Source organism: Pristis pectinata, chromosome 6 (genome assembly GCF_009764475.1).
Source record: "Pristis pectinata isolate sPriPec2 chromosome 6, sPriPec2.1.pri, whole genome shotgun sequence".
Lineage (NCBI taxonomy): Eukaryota > Metazoa > Chordata > Chondrichthyes > Rhinopristiformes > Pristidae > Pristis > Pristis pectinata.
This window is the reverse complement of record NC_067410.1, coordinates 1401593-1417651: the sequence shown is the minus strand read 5'-3', so window position 1 is coordinate 1417651 and position 16059 is coordinate 1401593. Positions and strand designations below refer to the sequence as shown.

The following is a 16059-nucleotide window of genomic DNA, read 5'->3' as shown; positions in this document are numbered from 1 at the left end:
ATCACCTCACACTTGTCAGGATTAAATTCTACCTGCCAGCGCTCTGCCCAACTTTCCATCCCATCTACCTCCTGCTGTAGCCTGAGAAAATTCTTCCCGCCATCCACCACACCACCAACTTTCATGTCATATGGAAACTTACTAATCACACCTCCTGCATTTACATCCAGTTCGCAAACAGCAAGGGTCCCAGCAGCGATCCCTGGGGTACACCACAGACCCCCGATCAGCGAAGCATCCCTCCTGCACCCCCTGCCTCCTCTCACCTATCCCACTTTGGATCCAATTAACCAGCTCTCCCTGGATCCCGTGTGCCTCAACTTTCTGGACAAGCCGGTCATGTGAGACCTTATCAAATTCCTTACTAAAAACCACAAAGACAACATCTACCACCATCAGTCTTCTCAGGTACCTCCTAAAACACTCGATCTAGTTATTGAGACAGGATTTCCCCCATACAAAGCCATGCTGACTATCCCTGAACAGTCCATGCCTTTCCAAATGTACATCAACCAAATCCCTCAGCACTTTCTCCCTACCACTGACGTAAGGCTCATTAGTCTGTAGGTACTGGGCTTATCCTTGCTGCTCTTCCTAAATAAAGGAACAACATTAGCTCTCCTCTGCTCTCCTGCCACTTCACCTGTGGCTAACCAACATGCAAAAATCTCTGTGGGTGCCCCAGCTACCTCCTGCAGCAGCAGACAATCTGCTGGAGGAACTCAGCAGGTCCAGCAGCATCTGTGGGGGGAGGAATTGTCCCAGGTAGGGGAGGGGAGCAGGAGTGGAGTTGGGAGACAGTGGCAGGTGAATGAGAGATGGAAAACAATCTCCATACAAGAACTAGAATAGTTTTATTAATTTATTAACTATTTTATTACCTCACCTACCAGTGTTTCCCAACTCCAGCCCTGCTCCCCTCCCTTAAACTGGGACAACCTGCCTGTCATCTTACACCCCTCCTCAGTCCACCAGTCACCTCCTTTCTCACCACTTGCCTTCTCCTTACCATGCCTTCTGCATTTCAGTCCGGCAGTGCTGGCACTGGGCCCAACATGCATCAGGTCTGGACACACAGACTGCAGATGCTGGAAATCTGGAGCAACACACAAAAAGCTGGAGGAACTAAGTAGGTCAGGCAGCATCTACGGAGGGAGATAGAAGCTGACGTTTTGGGTCGAGAACCTTCATCTGGACTGACTGTCCATTTCCCTCCATAGATGCTGCCTGACCGCTGAGTTCCCCCAGCTTTTTATGTGATGCATCATGGCTGGCTCTCTGGAGACTGCTGTGTGCTGTCTATTGGAAATGAATTGGTTTATTGTCACATGTACTGAGGTACAGTGAAAAACCTGTCTTGCATACGTTCGTACAGATCATTTCATTACACAGTGCATTGAGGTAGTAGAGGGTAAAAACAATACAGAATGCAGAGTAAAGTGTCACAGTTACAGAGAAAGTGCAGTGCAGGCAGACAATAAACTGCAAGGTCATAACGAGGTAGATTGTGAGGTCAAGAGTTCATTTTATCGCAATAGGTGACCATTCAATATTCTTGTAGCAGCAAGATAGAAGCTGTCCTTGAGCCTGGTGGTACGTGCTTTCAGGCTTTTGTATCTTCTGCCTGGGAGGGGGAGAAGAGAGAATGTCCGGGGCGGGTGAGGTCTTTGATTATGTTGGCTGCTTTACTGAGGCAGCGAGTCCATGGAGGGGAGGCTGGTTTCCATGATGTGCTGAGCTGTGTCCACAACTCTCTGCAGTTTCTTGCGGTCCTGGGCAGAGCAGTTGCCGTACCAAGCCGTGATACATCCAGATAGGATGCTTTCTGTGGTGCATCGATAAAAGTTGGTGAGGGTCAAAGGGGACGTGCCGCTCATGACAGGAGGGGTGGAAGGGGGTGTTGTGTATCTCTCAGTGCAGGGCAGGCACCAAACCTGCAGAGCAAGCAGCAAATAAAGCTTTTAGAACCAATCGCAAATTGGCAGCTCACCTGAACCTTCCCAAGAGCAATCTGTGACAGGCAATAAACGCTGCCTCTGAGATTGAAGATCTCTAGATACTAACAGAACTGGGGGGAAGGGGAGACGCAGTGCAGGAAGGGGAGGAGGGGTGGAGATGGTGAGTGAGGGATTCCACCAATTCCTCACACCCTGCAGAAATGTGGGGAATGTTAGATTTACACGGGAATGTGGGTGGAGGATGTGCCCGGATAAGGATCCAAGGTGACCTTGCGTTTACTGTACTAACGGCAGTGTAGATCATTGGTCAGGCTAGTTAAACATTAGTTAGGTTAGCTAATCATTAGTTGGTCTTGTAAATGATTGGTCAAGCCAGTAAGTCATTGATCATGAATTTGAGTAAAGCTGTCAACTAACCTGACTTAATGGGAAAAACGTTCTCAACACATTCCGAGGAATTTCCAAATAAAAATAAAGTGTTTACAGAACAGCTGCCAGGAGGCTGGTCCAGAGGATTAAGTCACATGGGATCCACAGTCAGTAAACTGGATCCGAAATTGGCTGAGCACAGAAGACAGGGGTTAGTGGTGGAGGAGTGTGTCTGACTGGAGGTCTGTGACCAGTGGTGTTCCGCAAGGATCGGTGCTGGGATTCTGTTGTCTGTGATATATATGTATATTTTTATGCATGGAAATGATCTGAACAAAAACGTAGGTGGTCTGATTAGAGCAGACAACATAAAAATTGGCAGAGTTGTGGATAGTGAGAAAAGTTGTCAAAGGATTCAACAGGATTGGAGGAGATTCGGTCTGTCACCAAAGACCCTTGCAAATTTCTACAGATGTACGTTGGAGCATTCTGACTGGTTGCATCACCGCCTGGTGTGGAGGCTCCAATGTGCAGGATTGCAAGAGGTCGCAGAGGGTTGTAGACTCAGCCAGCTCCATCATGGGCACAATCCTCCCCACCATCAAGGGCATCTTCAAGAGGCGGTGCCTCAAGAAGGTGGCATCCGTCACCATCCGGGACATGCCCTCTTCTCGTTACTACCATCAGGGAGGAGGTACAGGAGCCTGAAGACCCACACTCAACGATTCAGGAACAGCTTCTTCCCTTCCACCATCAGATTTCTGAACGGTCCATGAACCCATGAACACTACCTCGTTATTCCACTTTTGCACTATTTATTTATGTTTGTAACATGGTAATTTTATGACTTGCACTGTGCTGCTGCCACAAGACAACACATTTCACAACATACGTCAGTGATAATAAACCTGATTCTGAATCTGAATATAAACCAGTTGGAAATCTAGGCAGAGAAATGGCAGATGGAGTTTAATCCGGACGAGTGTGAGGTGTTGCACTTTTGGGGGGTCAAATGTAAGAGGAAAGTGTACAGTAAATGGCAGGACCCTTGGGGGCATTGATGTACAGGGGGATCTTGGGGTGCAAGTCCACAGCTCCCTAAAAGTGGCAACACAAGTGGATAGGGTGGTAAGGAAGGCATAATGCATGCTCGCCTTCATCGGTCGAGGCGTTGAGTATAAATTTCTACACGGTATACACGGTAGTGTAGTGGCAGGCACGGTAGTGTAGCGATTAGTGTAACGCTTTACAGCGCCAACGACCCGGGTTCAATTCCGGCCGCTGTCTGTAAGGAGTTTGTACGTTCTCCCCGTGTCTGCGTGGGTTTCCTCCGGGTGCTAAGGTTTCCTCCCACATTCCAAAGACATACGGGTTAGGAAGTTGCGGGCGTGCTATGTTGGCGCCGGAAGCGTGGCGACACTTGCAGGCTGCCCCCAGAACACTCTACGTAAAAGATGCATTTCGCCATGTGTTTCGATGTACATGTGACTAATAAAGATATCTTGTCTTAAAAGTTGGCAAATCATGTTGCAGTTGTATAAAACTTTGGTTGGGCCACGTTTATAACATTGTGAGCAGCTCTGCGAAGGACAGGAAGGACATGGAGGCTTTGGAGAGGGTGCAGTAGAGGTTCACCAGGATGTTGCCTGGATTAGAGGGTGTGAGCTATAAGGAGAGGTTGGCCAAACTGGGATTGTTTTGTCTGGAGCAGCGGAGGCTGAGGGGAGACCTGACTGAAGAGTACAAACTATGAGAGGCACAGATCAGGTGGACAGTCAGAATCTTTCCCCCAGGGTGGAAATGTCAAACACTGAAGGGCAGAGGTTTAAGGTGAAAGGAGGAAAGTTTCAAGGAGATTTAAGAGGCAGGTTTTTTACACAGAGAGCGGTGGGTGCCTGGAACGGGCTGCCAGGGGTGGGGGTGGAGGCAGATACGACAGTGGGGTTTAAGAGGCTGTTAGACAGACACATGAACAGGCAGGGAATGGAGGGAGGTGGACCGTGTGCAGGCAGGTGGGATTGGATGGCATCATGGTCAGCACAGGCATGGGGGGCCGAATGGCCTGTTCCTGTGCTGTACAGTTCTGTGTCTATGTTTACGTCAGAAGGCCATTCGGCCCACCATCTGTGGCCGCACTCTGCAGCCCTGGGTCAGTAACTCTGCTAGTCACAGCTCTTCTCCCACATCCCAGTCTTGTTTAAATGTGATGAGGATCTCTGGTCCTCCTACCCTCCCAGGCAGCAAGTTCCAGACCCCACACCTTTGGGTGGAAATGTCTCCCCTCCTCCTCCCAATCTCTGCCCCTGGTCCCTCCTATTCTCTGTACAGAGGCTCGTCATAATTTTATGCACCTCGAGTAAGTTTCCCTCAGCCATAACTTGCCAGTCCTGGCAACATCCTGGTCAATCTCCTCTGCTCCCTCTCACACTGAGTGCTGTTCGCTGTTGTTTACAGAACTCGTGCTGTACACAGAGAGAGAGCCTGGAACAGTACAGCACAGGGACTGGCCCTTCGGCCCACCATGTCTGTGCCGACCGCGATGCTACATAATCCCATCAGCCTGCACACGGTCCACTTCCCTCCATTCCCTGCCTGTTCATGTGTCTGTCTGAATACCTCTTAACCCCACTGTGGTATCTAGCTCCACCACCCCCCCCCCCCCCCCGGCAGCCTGTTCCAGGCACCCATCACAACCTAAGTTTGCCAACCTCTCCTTATAGCACATGCCCTCTAATCCAGGCAGCGTCCTGGTGAACCTCTTCTGCACCCTCTCCAAAGCCTCCACAACCTTCCTGTAATGGGGCGACCAGAACTGCACACAGTGCTTCAAGTGCGGGCAGACCACAGTTTTCTACAGCTGCAATGTGACTTTGTGATTCATACTGAATGCCCAACCGGTGAAGGCAAGTATACCAATATACCTTCTTCACCACCCTGTCCACTTGTGTTGCCACTTTCAGGGAGCGATGGACTTGCACCCCAAGATCCCCCTGTACGTCAATGCCCCCAAGGGTCCCACCATTTACTGTACACTTTCCTCTTACATCTGACCTCCCGAAGTGCAACACCTCACCCTTGTCCGGATTAAACTCCTTCTGCAATAACCAGTCTGATACTGATCCCTACACTGCTGTATCCTCTTGTCATAGATCCCTGTGATTCTACAGGGCAGGGGTATTGTTAGCCACCCCAGTGACAGGGAGGTATTGTTAACTACCCCAGTGACGGGGGTATTGTTAACTACCCCAGTGGCAGGGCCCCCTGGGTGACGTGGAACACTGACCAGACACCCCACTCTGTGATCCAATGGGAATGTTCAGAGGGTGAGGTGGGAGAAACCCCGAATCGTCTGGGTTCACTGATCCTGCCCTACCCCCCCCGCCACCCCCACTGCCCCCGTCCCGCCCCCCTCCCCACTCCCAATGCCCCCTGCACCCCCATACCCCTGCACCCCCGACCCACGCCCCACCCCCTCCCAGCTCCCAAACCCCCACCGCACCCCCCGCCCCCCTCCCCGCTCTGAACCACCCCCCGCAACCCCCACTGCCCTGCCCCAACCCCCTCCTAAACCCCCACCGCACCCCCCAGCCCAGCTCCCCGGAGCCCCAGGGGCAGGAGCGGGCTGTGTGCACCTCACCATCCGCACGGCCTTGTCCACGTCACAGTCGCTGAAGATCAGCAGTGGGGATTTGCCCCCCAGCTCCAGGGACACTTTCTTCACGTTACTCACTGCACAGCTGTGGAGGGAGGGACACTGTCACCCCCAGCCGAAACTCGGCAGACCCCACCCCCACACCCCCACCCTCACACCACCCCACCCCCACCCTTCACCAACCCCACCCCCCCACACCCCCACCCTCACACCACCCCACCCCCACCCTTCACCAACCCCACCCCCCCACACCCCCACCCTCACACCACCCCACCCCCACCCCTCACCAACCCCACACCCCACACCCCCACCCTCACACCACCCCACCCCCACCCTTCACCAACCCCACACCCCCACCACCAGCCCCCCACCCCTCACCAACCCCACCAACACTGCAACCCTCCTCACCAACCCCACCCCCCCACCGCTCACCAACCCCACCCCCCCATACCCCCACCCTCACACCACCCCACCCCCACCCCTCACCAACCCCACACCCCCACCCTTCACCAGCCCCCCACCCCTCACCAACCCCACACCCCCACACCCCCACCCTTCACCAGCCCCCCACCCCTCACCAACCCCACCAACACCTCAACCCCCCTCACCAACCCCACCCCCCCACCGCTCACCAACCCCACACCCCCACCCTCACCCCACCCCACCCTCACCCTTCACCAACCCCACACCCCCACCACCAGCCCCTCACCCCTCACCAACCCCACCGCTCACCAACCCCACCCCCCCACACCCCCACCCTCACACCACCCCACCCCCACCCCTCACCAACCCCACACCCCCACACCCCCACCCTTCACCAGCCCCCCACCCCTCACCAACCCCACACCCCCACCCTCACCCCACCCCACCCCCACCCTTCACCAGCCCCCCACCCCCACACCCCCACCACCAGCCCCCACCCCTCACCAACCCCACCAACACCGCAACCCTCCTCACCAACCCCACCCCCCACCCCTCACCAACCCCACACCCCCACCCCCACCCTCACCCCACCCCACCCCCACTTTTCACCAACCCCACACCCCCACACCCCCACCCTTCACCAGCCCCCCACCCCTCACCTCAACCCCCCCAACCCCACCAACACCTCAACCCCCCTCACCAACCCCACCCCCCCACATCCCCCACCAGCATCCCCCTAGTTTTCTCTGTTCACCCCCCCCCCCACCCCACCGGTGACCCTGTCCACAGTGCAGTGGGGTGCTGGCAGTGGAGGGGGGCGGGAGGGAGGGGGAGGGAGGAGGGAGGAGCAAGGGGGGAGGAGGGAGGAGGGGGAGGGGGAGGGGAGGAGGGAGGGGGAGGACAGTGGAGGGGGGGGAGGGGAAAGGGTACGACTGTCCCAGCCTGGGCTTGGGTCACATTGGAAGGTTCGAAGCCTGCCGAACATCTCCAGCCCGCCGAGGGTGTCCGACGTGGGGTGAGGCAGAGGACCCGGTGGTCCCAGCCCCTCGGAGACCATGTCAGACCACCCCTCCCGGACCCTGTCTCCCACCACACATGGGGACACATCCGAGGATCCCGGGCAGGAGCCGAACCTGTGGGCCTGGGGAGGGACGTCCTGCAGAAGGAGGAGGAGGAGGGTCCAGCATGGAGGTGTGCAGGGTGTGGGCGTATGGGATCCATAGGTGAGGGGACGGGGGCAGAGAATGGGCGTGTGGCTGAGGGGTGAGGGGCTGGTGAGGGGTGAACACCTTCACCCCGTGTGCAGGAGCTGTTGGATAGCAGTGGGGTCCCTGCTCCTGCACCCCAACCTCCACATCCCGCGCTGGGGTGTCCCCAAGCTCCTGCGGGATGTCCTGTGGGTGAACGGGAACGTGGATAGGGACCCCGCTTACCTCTTCATGATCTGTTTGCCCACTGGAGTCGAACCAGTGAAGCCCAACTTCCGCACCTCAGGATGCTCCGAGATCCTCTGGCCGATCAGTGAGCCTGTGGGACAGGAACGGGAGCTCAGAGCCAGCCCGGAGCACAAACAACAGCTCCCAGACACACTGCCCTCGCTCAATGCCCACCCCCAATGCCCACCCTCCCACAGCCCACCCCCACAACCCATCCCCACTGCCCCCACTGCCCACCCTCACAACACACCCCCACTGCCCACCCTCACTGCCCACCCTCACTGCCCACCCTCACAACCCACCCCCACTGCCCACCTCCACTGCCCACCCTCACTGCCCACCCTCCCACAGCCCACCCCCTCAACCCATCCCCACTGCCCCCACTGCCCACCCTCACAACCCACCCCCACTGCCCACCCCCACTGCCCACCCTCACTGCTCACCCCCACTGCCCACCCCCACTGCCCCCCAATGCCCACCCCCACTGCCCACCCTCACACAGCCCACCCCCATAACCCATCCCTACTGCCCCCACTGCCCATCCTCACAACCCACCCTCACTGTCCACCCCCACTGTCCCCCCAATGCCCACCCCCACTGCCCACCCTCACACAGCCCACCCTCATAACCCATCCCTACTGCCCCCCACTGCCCATCCTCACAACCCACCCTCACTGCCCATCCCCACTCCCCACCCTCACTGCCCCCCCAATGCCCAACCCACTGCCCCCCATGCCCATCCCCACTGTCCACACCCACTGCCCATCCCACAACCCACCCCCACAACCCACCCCCAACAACCCACCGACAGCCCACCCCTGACACAATCCATACCCAAACTCACACAACATCCCCTCCAATCCTCTCAATTCACACTCAAGATCCGTCACTGTGGGAGGGGCGGTACTGACCCATCTTCTGCACTTACGTGCGCGCGCGGGTGTCGTTGGAAAGGGAGCATGCGGTCTCCTCGGGCGCCCTGGCCGAGTTCCGCGCTCAGTGGGCCCCTCACGGGATCGCGTGTGTGGTGGACGAGACGGATGCGATTCTGGTGTGACGTGTTGTGCGTTTTGCGGTTGTGGGCGTAGTGTTGCGTGGGTATTGGTTTTGGCCGGGTTGTTTCTTTCTATACTCGATGTAGCGTGTTTGCTGTTGGTTGTTTTTGTAGTGTTTTTTTTAACGAATAAACGTTTTGTACAAAAAAAAGCAGTACTGACCCATCTTCCGTGCTCACGTGCGCACACGGGTGTCCTTGGAGAGGGAGCACGCTGTCTCCGCGGGTACCCTGGCCGAGCTCTGCGCTCAGTGGGCCCCTCAGGGGATCGCGTGTGTCGTGGACGGTACCAATGAGATTTTGATATGAAGTATTAAGTGTTGCGGTAGCGGGCGTAGTGACATATGTGTGTTTTCGCAGGTGTTAGTTTACAGTAATCTCTGAAGTTATGTAGTTGATTAGATGATTCTTTCTGTATTAGACGTATACATTTGATATTTGTAAAAAAAAGGGGCAGAACAGAGGGAGGGACAGTACTGAGGGAGCGCCACACTGCAGGGACTGCAGTACTCCATGGAATGGTCCTACAAGGTCCCATGGACTGAGGGCCTACCTGCTCCAGGTAAAATGTTCACAACTCCCTTTGGGAATCCCGCCTTCACCGTTAGCTCCGCAAATTTCAACGCTGTCAAGGGAGTCACCTATCAGAATGAACGGGATATTGTGGGTGTCAGTCACTATCCTCCTGCTCTGCCTCTCCCTGTGTGATGAAATTTGTGGGTTCAATCCCATGGTGGGGATTTACGTCCAAGATCCGGATCACCAGTCCTAGCGCAGCGCACTGTGCAGGAGGTATTGGGCCTCAGCCTGCCTGCTCTCTGACTGCTGACAGAAGATCCCATGGACTATTTCAGAGAAGCACAGGGAGGTCTCGCCACTGCCCTGGACAACATCTCTTCCTCAAACAACAACAGATTGCATGGCCATTCTCATGGGATCTTGCTGGGCGCACATCAATAGTTAACTCTATGTCTTAGGGGCTCTCTGTCACATTGTCTTGACTTATTTAAGGGGAGGAAGGATGAGTCCATGGGAGAGGCGGCCCAGTGGCACAGCAGGTCGAGCTGCTGTCTCTCAGCCCCAGAGACCCAGGTTCAATCCCGACCTGCGGCGCTGTCTGTGTGGAGTTTGCACGTTCTCCCTGTGACCGCCTGGGTTTCCCCTGGGTGCTCCGGTTCCCTCATGATCTCCTCACTGAGGGAGTGGTGAATCTTTGGGAATCTCCCCCCCAGAGAACCGTGCAGGTTCACTCACGGATCGCATTTGGCTCTGAGACCAGTGGGTTTCCAGGTGCTGGAGGAGTGTAAGGAGATGGAGGTCAGAGATCGGCAATGATCACGTTGAACAGTGGAGCGCTGCATTGCCTGCTCCTTGATCCTTGTGTTCTTGCACAGTGCCTGTACGTGGCCAGTGCAGAAGGGACAGGCGGACAACCTACCTGTGCAGGCTTCAGCACCACGGTGTTGCCAGCGGCGAGGCAGGCTGCCGTCTTCCATGCCAGCATCATCAGGGGGTAGTTCCATGGGATCACAATTCCACACACACTGGGGCAGGGGCAAGCAGAGAGAGTGCACGGGTCAACACTGTTGTGTAAGTATCCCAATTAATCCACAACGATCATCGTCATCATGGACACAGGTTGGCTCAAGGCGGGAGAATTGTGAGCAGTCCTGGGCACCACACTTTCAGGAAGATGTGAAGCGTCTGCAGGGGGTTCAAAGGTTTGAAGAGATTCACTGAAGTGATTCCAGGAATGAGGGATTCAGTGATCTGGAGAGGCTGGGCTGGTTCTCCTTGGAGAGGAGGTTACAAGGGGATCTGAGAGAGAGTTAACATTCTGAAGATGCAGACAGGATAGATGAAGAGAGAGAGAGGGGGGGTGAAGGGGAGAGAAAGAGAGAGGAGAGGGGGGAAGGGGGAAAGAGTGAGAAGGAGTGAGGAAGGGAGGGAGAGGGGGAGGGAGAGGGGAGGGAGAGGGGAGGGAGCAGGAGGGAGAGAGAGGGAAAGAGAGAGAGAGAGAGAGAGAGAGAGAGAGAGAGAGCATTTCCACTGCCAGAGGAGTGAAGAACCAGATGACACATAATGGAGATGATTGGCAAAAGAACCAAAAGAGGAAAGATGTTTTTACAGAGAGAGGGGCCGGGGGAGGAGAGGAGGCAGATTCAACTGTGGTGTTCAAACGAGAGCTGGTAAAGTTTCTGAAAGGGAGGAAATTGCGGGGCTGTGGGAGTAGGTGAAGGAGGGGCTCCAACTGGATTGTGTTTGCATTCAGCCAGTATGTACTCAGCAGGGTGAACGGCCTTCTGTTGTGGGAACTCCTAATGCAGAGAACGTGTGCACATCCCATCACAAGAGACAATACAACCTGATGTAACCAACACGTGACCATGTACTTCTAGGGGTGTTGGTTCCCCAGCTGGTTCACTGAAGTCCTTGAGGGAATGAGCTCTGCTGCCCATAGCTGGTCGGGACCTGTGTGTGACTGAATGTTCACTACAACGGTTCCAGGGTCGAGGGGTTTCAGCTCCAGGGTCAGAGGGAGGGGCTGGGGCTGTTCTCCTTGGAGGAGAGAGGGTTGAAGGGAGATATGGGAATGGGACAGATGGGATTGCTGTACCAGGAACTGACACAGACTCGATGGGCTGAATGGCCTCGGCCTGTGAGGTAACGACTCCATAATCAGATTCGGTGGCGCGGCAGGTAGACCCACTGCCTCAGTGACCTGGGTTCGGTCCTGATCTCCGGCGCTGTCTGTCTTTTTGGAGTTTGCACATTCTCCCTGTGACTGCAGGAGTTTCCCCCGGGTGCTCTGGTTTCCTCCTCATCCCAACGACGTGTGGGTTGGGAGGTGAATTGGCCGCTGTAAATTGTCCTCAGTGTGTGGGTGAGGGGCAGAATCCGGGGATGCTGATGGGAAGTGTGGGGAGAATAAAGTAATGGGATTAATGTAGGATCAGAGTAAATGTGTGGCTGATGGTCAGCACAGACTCGGTGGGCTGAAGGGCCTGTTTCCCTGCTGTCTCTCTCTGACTTTATACACACACTTTTACAGGTTGACCTTCCTCAGCCATTCACTGTTGTCAAGGGGAACGAGAAGTGCAGAGTTCCCTGAGTGTGGCAACACAGGCAGTGAGGTGGTGGGGAAGGTGACTGACACACTGGCCTTCATCGGTCGGGGCACTGAGTACAGGAGATGGGGCGTTATGTTACAACTGTGTAGGACGTTGGTGAGACTCCACCTGGAGTACTGTGTGCAGTTCTGGTCGCCCAGCTATAGGAAGAGTGTGATTAAACTGGAGAGGGGGTGCAGTAAAGTTTCACCAGGATGTTGCTGGGACTGGAGGGGTTGGGTTCTAAGGAGAGGTTGGACAGGCTGGGACTGTTTTCCCTGGAGCGAAGGAGGCTGAGGGGTGACCTTATAAAGGTTTATAAAATCATGAGGGGCATAGATAAGGTGGATGGTCACAGGCCTTTCCCCAGGGTCGGGGAGTCTAAAACCAGAGGACACAGGTTTAAGGTGAGAGGGGAAAGATTTAAAGGGGATCTGAGGGGCAGGTTTTTCACACAGAGGGTGGTGGGTGTGAGGAACGAGCTGCCAGAGGAAGTGGTAGAGGTGGGTACAGTTACAACATTTGAAAGATATTTGGACAGGTTCATGGATAGGAAAGGTTTAGAGGGATATGGGCCAAATGCAGGAAAATGGGACTGGCTTAGGTAGGTACCTTGGTCAGCATGGATGAGTTGGGCTGAAGGGCCTGTTTCTGAGCTGTATTAAGGATTCCATGCCTCTTGGAGAAGGCAGCAGCCCAGCAGACAATGACGTCACAGTCTGGCTGTGGAGAACCTTTAACATTACACGGGCACAAACCGTCTGACTAGGAGCAGCAGGAGATGCCTCCCTGCCGCAGTGAGGCAGGTGCACAGCTTGATTTTACCAAATTTGCTTTAACGACGATGGAACTTGAACCCTGGACACAGTAACGCAATACTGCAGGTGCTGGACGTCTGAAATAAAGCGGGAAAGGCTGGAAATGCCAGTGGGATGGGTGGGAGCAGTGAGGTGGGACAGACTGTCGACGTTTCAGGTCCAGCTGGGGAAAGCTGGAGATGATACAAGTTCTAAACGACGTGGGCGTGAAGCTGGCCATGTGCGGAGGATGGAGAGGACAATAAAGGGACCTTGTGTGGGAAGGTGGGGGCGGGAGGGAAGACAGTGCGGAGTGAAGGTGGGGAGGGGGTGGGGATGGGGCGTGAAAGTGCAAAGTGTGGGTCAACGGGAGGAGAACCGTCGTTGGACTTTGTCGAAGCCCGCACTGATGCGGGAAGCCCTGGTTCTCCATCCTGACCCCACCAATCTGTCCGCCTTCAGCCTCCTACACCGCATTCGTCAGTTAGAGAGTCACCGAGGGAACAGGCCCTTCAGCCCATCAAGTCCACACTGACCATCAACCACACATTTACCCTGATGCTACATTAATCCCATTCTCCCTGCATTCTATCAGCTTTCCCCGGAGTCTACCGTTCACCTACGCACCAGGGGCAGCTTGCAGTGGGCACTTAACCCACCAGATCATTGTTCCAACAATGCCCAATGCAAGTTCAAGGGACACCATCACATCTTCCATTGTTACAACCCTCAGGGCTTAACACTGAACTTAACGATCTAAGATCACCTCCCTCTTCCTCCCTCTCTCCACAGACGTGGCTGTATCTTTATCTTTTCCCTGTCTCCAGCTGGTGGTTTTTAAAGGAATTCTTACCCTGACAACCTTGGTTCACCCTCTGCTCTCTTTACCCCTCCCCCCCCCCTTCCCCACCCCACCGCGACCTCATCTTCTCACATCTCCAGTTCTAATGAAGGCTCCTTGACCCAACGTCGAATCTGCTTCTCTCCCTGTGGATGCTGCCCGACCTGCTGAGTCCTTCCAGAATTTCCTGATTTTGTTTTGGAAGATGAGTCTCCCGTTCCTCGAGCTAACGTTGAGCTCTGTTGCGGGAGCTTGGGATAGAGAGACCAGAGGGAATGTGTCTCGGAGGCTTCGCCGACGGATGCCCAGGGTCAGATAAGTTCATCGCCCGAGGCTTTCCGCGCCTTCGCTGCATCAGTGTTGTTCCAAAGTTGCACAAGTCGCACGATTCTCCTGCCCCACCACAAACAAATCAATGCAGCAAAGTCAGAACTCTTACCCAATTGGCTCCCTCCTGGTGAAGGTTAAGTTGTGATTAGGCCGAGCTTGGTTGATTGGGATAGTGCACCCCTGCAGATAAAGCACAGGCAACGTTAGAGACTACACAAAGTTCAGGAGTTGGTGCAGGTAGGGAGAGTGCTGCAGTACAGCTGTGTGCTGGTGTGTGCCAGAGTGTAGGTGTAAAAGTATGTTCCAGTGTTCAGTTCTATGTCAGAGTACGCTGTGTGCCAGTGCACAGATGTGTATCAGTGTACAGATGTGTGCCAGTGTATAGGAGTGCACTGGTGTACACGTGTGTGCCAATATATGGGTGTGTGCCAGTGTACAGCTGTGTGGCAGTGTACAGCTGTGTGGTGGTGTACTGCTGTGTGCCACTGTACAGCTCTGTGCCACTGTACAGCTCTGTGCCAGTGTACAGCTCTGTGACAGTGTACCACTGTGTGCTGATGTACCCCTGTGTACCAGTGTACAGCTGTGTGCCGATGTACGGCTGTGTGCCAGTGTACTGCTGTGTGCCAGTGCACAGCTGTGTGCCAGTGTACCACTGTGTGCCAATGCACCGCTGTGTGCCAGAGTCTGTGTGCCGTGTTCACTGAAGGTAGTTCAGCAGCTGTGGGTAACAGCCCCACAGACCTGGATCTTGTCACACCAGCCAGCGAAGTAGCGGAAGGTCTGGATGGACATGCCCACGTGGGTTTTCAGTGCCAGGGTGTAGACGGCTCCCGAGTCGATGGCTTCAATCGTCGCCAGTTCTTCCTGGTGCTCTTCCATCAGATCTGCCAGTCTGTGGGAGATTCAGACACACCAGTCAGAACCCGCTTCAACCCAGGAGAGCCCTCAAAATCCTGCTCCTTATCCCGAAAACTTCAGGAGCCAAGGATGGAGGGAACACACACCATCCCCTTCCCATGCTCTCCTCCTTCGGTGGATATCACCCCAAGGATCCGCTCTCTGTGCCAGTCTTACACAGAGGGCATGCAGTCTCCTTCACCCCGTACTTGCTCACCCCCACCCACTCCCTCTGGGGCTCTCCCAAACCTCCTCCAGCCTTACAGCTCTCTGAGAGCTCCATGCAACTGGCAGCTCCTCCATCATCTCCTGCCAGCTCTAGAATTTACCCCCGCTCTCCTCTCCAGCCATTCCCCTTCCTGTAACATGACCCCCAAAGCTAAACCAGACCAAGCAATGGGAGGTGCCCCAATATCTCCAGATGTGGCTCATTGTCAACATCTGCCTGATGACAAATCCTCTAAAGCATTTTGTGATGTTTTACAACATCAAACCACTCCATCAATGCAAATGGATTAGTCATCATATCTAACTTGTACCTGCCCTGATGTGTGAAGTGTGATGGGACGGTGCGGAGGGAGCTTCACTCTGTGTCTGACCCCGGGAGTGTGTGATGGGACGGTGCGGAGGGAGCTTCACTCTGTGTCTGACCCTGGGAGTGTGTGATGGGACGGTGCAGAGGGAGCTTCACCCTGTGTCTGACCCTGGGAGTGTGTGATGGGATGGTGTGGAGGGAGCTTCACTCTGTGTCTGACCCCGGGAGTGTGTGATGGGACGGTGCGGAGGGAGCTTCACTCTGTGTCTGACCCTGGGAGTGTGTGATGGGACGGTGCAGAGGGAGCTTCACCCTGTGTCTGACCCTGGGAGTGTGTGATGGGATGGTGTGGAGGGAGCTTCACTCTGTGACTGACCTGTGCTTTTCCTACCCTGGGACTGACTGATTCTGAGGTTGAGCGAGCTAGGGCTTTTCCCTTTGGAGAGGAGGAGGATGAGAGGTGACTTGACAGAGGTGTACAAGATGATAAGAGGCATAGATCGAGTGGACAGTCAGAGACTCTTTCCCAGGGTGAAAATGGTAACACGAGGGGACATAATTTTAAGGTGATTGGAGGAAGATATAAGGGGGATGTCAGGGGTAAGTTTTTTATACAGAGAGTGGTGGGTGCGTGGAACGCACTGCCGGCAGAGG

General features: G+C 55.1%; 1 protein-coding gene across 1 annotated transcript in view; it reads right to left on the bottom strand.

The window, feature by feature from the left end:
• The window catches only part of aldh1l1 (aldehyde dehydrogenase 1 family, member L1), a 57239-nt gene that overhangs the window by 14829 nt on the left and 26351 nt on the right, over positions 1-16059 (bottom strand). Inside the window, exons 14-19 of the mRNA XM_052018130.1 lie at positions 14715-14865; positions 14080-14150; positions 10331-10436; positions 9446-9533; positions 7836-7929; positions 5965-6064 (exon numbers count right to left, since the gene is read on the bottom strand). Of these exons, the coding sequence (XP_051874090.1) occupies positions 5965-6064; positions 7836-7929; positions 9446-9533; positions 10331-10436; positions 14080-14150; positions 14715-14865 (610 nt within the window). The remainder of the gene's footprint in view (positions 1-5964; positions 6065-7835; positions 7930-9445; positions 9534-10330; positions 10437-14079; positions 14151-14714; positions 14866-16059) is intronic.